At 44.4% G+C, this 6,000-nt stretch overlaps 1 protein-coding gene across 4 annotated transcripts in view; it reads right to left on the reverse strand.

The window, feature by feature from the left end:
- Positions 1-4,689, reverse strand: part of LOC147885627 (uncharacterized) — a 94,069-nt gene extending 89,380 nt beyond the window's left edge. For 2 of the 4 annotated variants that reach the window (XM_087396679.1, XM_087396676.1), the window contains exons 1-3: positions 4,564-4,689; positions 4,104-4,195; positions 3,642-3,844 (exon numbers count right to left, since the gene is read on the reverse strand). In XM_087396679.1, the coding sequence (XP_087252805.1) occupies positions 3,642-3,830 (189 nt within the window). In that variant the 5' untranslated portion in view covers positions 3,831-3,844; positions 4,104-4,195; positions 4,564-4,689. Of the gene's footprint in view, positions 1-3,641; positions 3,845-4,103; positions 4,386-4,563 lie in introns of all 4 variants that reach the window. The other 2 variants (XM_087396677.1, XM_087396678.1) reach the window with 2 other exon arrangements.
- Positions 4,690-6,000: the final 1,311 nt, after the last annotated feature.

The raw sequence follows: 6,000 nt of genomic DNA on the forward strand, positions 1-6,000 counted from the left end.
ACAGATAGTCAACTCAAGTAAACCATTCGTGGTTGAAAGAGATTCTAGTGACTATGCTAGTGGAACAGATTTATTACAAGCTGGTAAGAGAGTGAAAAGCTAACCAAGCCACAGTTAGGTGGACAATGATAAAAAAGAGCTGTATGCTGTTATTCATGTTGAAAAAGGGGAGACATTATTTTTATGGCTCTACTTTTGTGGTCTACGTGGATCACTCTTCTCTGGAGTATTTCTGGAACGCCTTTGATCTTAGGGACAAGAAAGCTCGTTTGATGCAAGAATTTTAACTTCGAGATTCGTTATCGAAAGGATTCTACCAATAAGGTAGCTGATGCCTTGAGTAGAATCAGTACAGTGAATCAACTTTGCTTAACAGAGATCCATTTAGACCTGTATGACTCTCTCACGGGCGGGCCTTTATCCCAAAGATGAATTCTTCCAAATTATCTGGGATAAAGTACAAGCTCGAAATACCCTCTTGGAGGTACACTACAAAAGTACTTCATTCACAATGGCCTCCTATTATGCCCCAAGCTTAAGGTTGATGTCAAACTGTATGTTTGAAGCTATCAACAATGCCAAGTCAATAAAGCTGAGCACTTGAGACAAGGTGGATTGTTGCATTCTTTGCATGATGCAATTTGGATAATCGTTGACCGACTCACCAAGTTGGCTAGATTCATACCTAAGAGAGAGACTATTATAGCCACCCAGCTTGCTCACTTATTTGTTGAGACGTTGTCTAGTCTTTATAGCTTACCAGCTCAAATAGTCAATGATAGAATACTAAGTTTACTGGGCATTTCTGGTGGGCTGTATTCAAGAAATTCGATACTCAGCTCAGCATGAGTTCGGCTGATCATGCAGAATTGGATGGACAAATTGAGCGGGTTAATCAGACTTTGGAAGACATATGTGAGCTTATGTATCCCTAAGGCAGTCTAATGGGGAAGATCACCTTCCTTTGCTGGAATTTCCTTACAATAATCTAAACATTCAGCAACCCGAAACATTCCTATGTATGGATACTAGACTAGGGCCCCTTGGGTAATTGGCTACAAAATGGTAAGGTGAGCTCTGCTGCTGATTGGTTGCAACAGCAACAAGATATGTTGCAGTTAGCAAGGGAAGCCATAAAAGTGCTCAAGGCAGAGCACAGTTCTATGCCGATAGCTCAAGTTTTCTCAGAACCCCAGCAAGTTTACTTGCGAATCCCAAAAGATTTCAAGTGATGAGCATTGGCCCTGTGTACAAGGTATCTAATCGCTATTTTGGCCCATTTTTATTCTTAAAAAGATCAATGACGCAGCTTACAAGTTGCAATTACCTGACTGAGTTTAGGTACATCCAGTCTTTCATGTCAATAGACTGAAAAGGCTTGGGGGTGCTGGAGATAACTTCGTCTCTGAGGATGAACTCGTAAGATTGAAAGACCTATCCTCTTACGTACCTCATGAACCAGAATGCCTTCCAGATTACAGGGAACGACAACTTAGGAACGAGACTTTCCAGAGCTGAAGGTTAGGTGGAAAGATGTTCAGAAGAGGATAGCACTTGGGAAAGTGTTGACTCTCTTCGACACCAACTCCCAGAATTTATATCTCAGTCCTTTTCTATTTAAGGCGGGGTGAATGTTATGTCCACGCATGGACATAACTATGCTAGTGTTATGGAGGTCAGCTTAATTTATCATCATGTGGCCTAACCTTGGGACAGTTAGGACACGTGGTTCCTTTGGTACACTATGGGGAGTCTTATGGCTTGACACACCTAAGACACCCTACATCTATATAAGTGAGAGCCGTTGCTTACTGCTGGCACACTCAAAAGTCAGGCCTCCTGAGAATACTCAGCTGGGTTGAGAGCCTGTCCAGGCCTGTCTCCCCCTAACATCTGTGCGCAGATGGGGCTGCATGTATGGGCACATAGCCTTACCTGGGATTGTATAAGGTCGGAGGTTGCTTGACCTCTAGCTCGGGGGTGATCCTGGGGGATCTACAATTGGGTGGTGATGCCTAGCCGGTACAACGTGTCCCTGTGTTTGTATTCAGATGTTGGTCTATGCTTGCAAGTTAGCATGGAGAGAGATCCTTGATCCCTAGCTTAGGGGTTGTTTCAGAAAAGCCAGTCCCTCCCTATAATAGGCCCTTGGAACACGGTTTAAGTATCACCTAGAGTCTCTCCGAGCAACCATTGAATCCCCCCAACACTTGACATGATGGCAAGAGAAGATTGCAGCAGTAGGAGCAGCAGATTTGTGCAGCACACAGGCTTTCCATGGAGTGCTCAGTAGGCCAGTTTGTATTATGATCTGTCCACTTTTGGGGCATGATATATACATAATTTGGCTGTCTATTTGGCTACATATTTCTCCAGACGTGTGTGTTCCAGATCTCCTTCTATAAAAACGTTCGAGTGGTAGTGTGAATGGTTGGTACAATTATTTCACTGTGGGGGTTTGGCTATAGCAAGCAAGCCCTCTAATCTTTCAAGTCCTCGTTCATCATCACCTCCATCTGCCCCCCCAGCCACTTAAATGTATAAATTCCAAATGAGTCTCAACATTCCCAACCAATTGCAAAGTTAGATCAAAGGGTTGCATGATAAAGGGAACAATGCATGATAACAATGAGGATGCCCACATGGCCCATTTTATCTATCATCATATACATATTCAATGTGCAAGGCTTACTAGGTTCACAAATAGGTGATACCCCTCTTGATGCTTTGTTCCAAATAGAGAAGTTTGATTCTTTTCATCTTTTTCGTTGAGACTTTTCAGATATAAGCACTATGACCAATGCACCTCTTCAAACTATATATGCATGCGGTCGTGTGTGTGTGTGGGGGTGTGTGGGTGTGGGTGTGCGCGTGAGAGAGAGAGAGAGAGAGATGCAGGTGACAAACCCATGCTTCATAAATATGAACCTAACCCTTGCAGCCTGCAGTTCACAAAAGTCTGCTCACAAAGATTCCAAGTGTACGTTCAACGTGGGTTCTAGGGACAACATGCCGAGACATTATTTATGTCATGCGCATCTGCACAACTACATGTTTCAATTCTACCGATGAGCTTGTCCTACAAGGGAACAAAATCCGTACGTAGAAACATACAACGTCACCGCAAAATAGTGAAAAACAAAATGAGAAAAGTAAGCTGGAAATGTTGCATTTAGTCACTGTTAGATAAACCCTGTTTGATAAAACGCGACAGTATCACACGTCGAAACTGATCCGACACCTTGACGTAGTTTCATGTTCATTAATCTCGAACAAATTCAATTTCTGCCGGAGGTCAGACCCACAAAAGAATCACCGTTTTCTTAATCCCTCTGATTCAGGCAAACGCGCGAAGAACAGAGCACCCCTCTCTGATACTTCCGGAGTTTAGTTACTTTATTTTCTGGGCGAGAGTCTTTCCGTATTTCAAGAGTACTTAAGCCAACGAATAGATTCATTAGGGCTAACTTGAAAATTGATCCCTCAATTACGTAAAATGAATAAGACGCTGACTTTTGACACTCCACGAGTAGTTACAGTGTGGAACGAAGCACAGAGGCATGCGTCTTTCAATCGGACTATGCCAATACTCCAACTATGTCAATCGGACTATGCCACTACCCCTACTTGTACCAACTAACCTTAGTCTTCGAAGATTTAGACAACGTAAGTTGCCCGCCTGCAGTACTTGGGATTTCGCACAGCTCTCGTTGTTCCTTCTGGAAACACCTGATCTGCATCTGTAACAGCTTTCCCCCTACAATTGCGATGCCTCCCCCTAAAACCAGGAATCCCAGAACTCTCCTCTTACGTTTATTACTTTCTGCCATCAGCTCAAATGATCCTGCATTTGAAAAGTACGAGGGATTTAAACAATGGAGCGGCCATCGGGAAATCTTTAAAAACGGAGAGTGGCAGAGGAAACGTCAACAGAGATATATTAAAAATATAAGGTCAGGAATCGCGAGTCACAAATCCGGCTCGATGTTCTCAATAAAATACTTCTCAAGACGAAGCAATTGTAAAATGTCAGCCAAGGTGACAGAACGTTCTCAAAAAACTATTTCTCAAGATGAAGCAAAGGTGACGAAAGAATTTAGTACCAGGAGGCAAAACGAACGGAGCCCGGAAAATTTTTCCCTACGGAAGGCGCTGCGAACCGTCTAGTCGTGAACCAAGTATAAGGATTGAAATTCTGCGGCCAGAGCAAAAGGAGCTGCATAAAAAGTCGACAGAGCACTCGAAACGCGCTGTGCAGAGGCTCGTGATCTGTCTAACGAAGGCGGCAAAGATAGATGATGTGCAGCAATGGAGCGATTGGAAAATTCCACAGACGAGAAATGTGCTAGCAACCGCATCAACAATGGAAGGAAAAAGACGATCATCTGGGAAACAGAAATCGGAGAAACGAATTTCTTGCATCAACAACGGAACGAAAAAAACGATCATCTGAGAAACAGCAATCGGAGAAACGAATTTCTTGCATCAACAATGGAGCGAAGATGATGTGATGATTCTGAGAAACAACATGAAAAGCTTAAATGCAGGCGAAAGAAATCGAACCTGAAGATGCAAGAAAGATGGAGGGAAGGCGATTGGTGATGGTGATCGTCTGATGAGAAAAACAGTGAATTCAAACATTGAAATGCGCTTCAAGATGCGTGTAGAAATCCATTTCTCCAAATTGACACGACATTCACTAAGCTTGCATTTTGCTTGTATGGCATTATAAGAACTCCATTGCCACTTGTCATCCCACTTAGCAAGCCTTCCAGTGCATTCCCCCACCCGCCCATGACCACCATATGACCATCCTCAACGCGTTTACAGGCAGGCATGGTGCATTCCCCAACCCGCCCATGACCACCATACGACCATCCTCAACGCGTTTGCAGGCTAGTGCCATGCTCGCCGCTACCCTCCTTGATGCACGCGCCCACCCCCTTTTGCTATCGCCGACAAAAATCGATGGAGATCAAATCTCCACCGTCGGATCCACATGTAGCATCTGCCTCCCCAAAAACGGCGGACTAGAGGATGGGCCAGCAAGCAGCCACCTGGCGACGATGCATCCCCTCCCCGCTTCCCTTGACAGCTGAAAAGGGCCACGTGTCGCCCTTTCAGGTTGGTTTGCAGTCGGATTCCGACTCTCGGCCTCCAGCCAATCGCTGGAATCCTCTCGGCTTTCTCCTCGAAAAAAACTCCTCGTGGTCCTTCCCCTACCCCGAAGCAGCAACTTGCAAAAGTCGGAGCCACAGGCTACAAGATGGGGAGAGATCAGCAACCTGCAAAAATTTGAACGCCACTAGAGTGCTTGGACGCAGGACCTTGGGCTACCCATGGTGATCTAATTTCAAGGAGCCTCTCATTTTCCATCTATGTGCACTGCCCTTCTACCCATCAATGGGTGTTTGGCTTGTAAACAACCTCAAACACCCTACATGCCCCCCTCACACTTGCATCTTTTCCTCGTGTCAAGATCCCTCCTCTCTCCATCTTGTATGTGCTTTGTTAGGGCCATCAACAAAATTGCAACTTTTCGATTCAGGGGAGCTCCTATCATCACTTCTAACATCCATCAAATTTCCGAAGTTAGTACACATACTTATTCCCTAGTTTCAAGGCGGGCTTTATGGAAGAAAGCATGGGAAGATTGCAAAATACATCATCCTAAATTATAGCATTTAAAATACGAGAGCCATGGAATGCCTCTTATGTTGATCCATCTCTCTCTCTCTTCCTTGGACAATGCCTTCTCTCATGCTCTTCCTAGGGAAAGCACCTCCTAGAGCCCTTTCCCAACAAGCCCCCTTTACAATAGAGGGCTGCATTATTGATTATGAACTATTATGTTAATTGTCCATTGATGTGCTACTAGTTTGAATTTCAAGGGTACTTCCCTCTGCAAGTTTGACTTAGTACTTCCCTTGAAAAAGGGTGCAAGCTTGACTTAGTACAAGCAAGTCATGTAAAAGTCTAGTGAACAACCTTAGGTGTATC

Source organism: Dipteris shenzhenensis, chromosome 25 (genome assembly GCF_047967505.1).
Source record: "Dipteris shenzhenensis isolate YYH24624 ecotype China chromosome 25, Dip_SZ_1.0, whole genome shotgun sequence".
Taxonomy (NCBI): Eukaryota; Viridiplantae; Streptophyta; class Polypodiopsida; order Gleicheniales; family Dipteridaceae; genus Dipteris; species Dipteris shenzhenensis.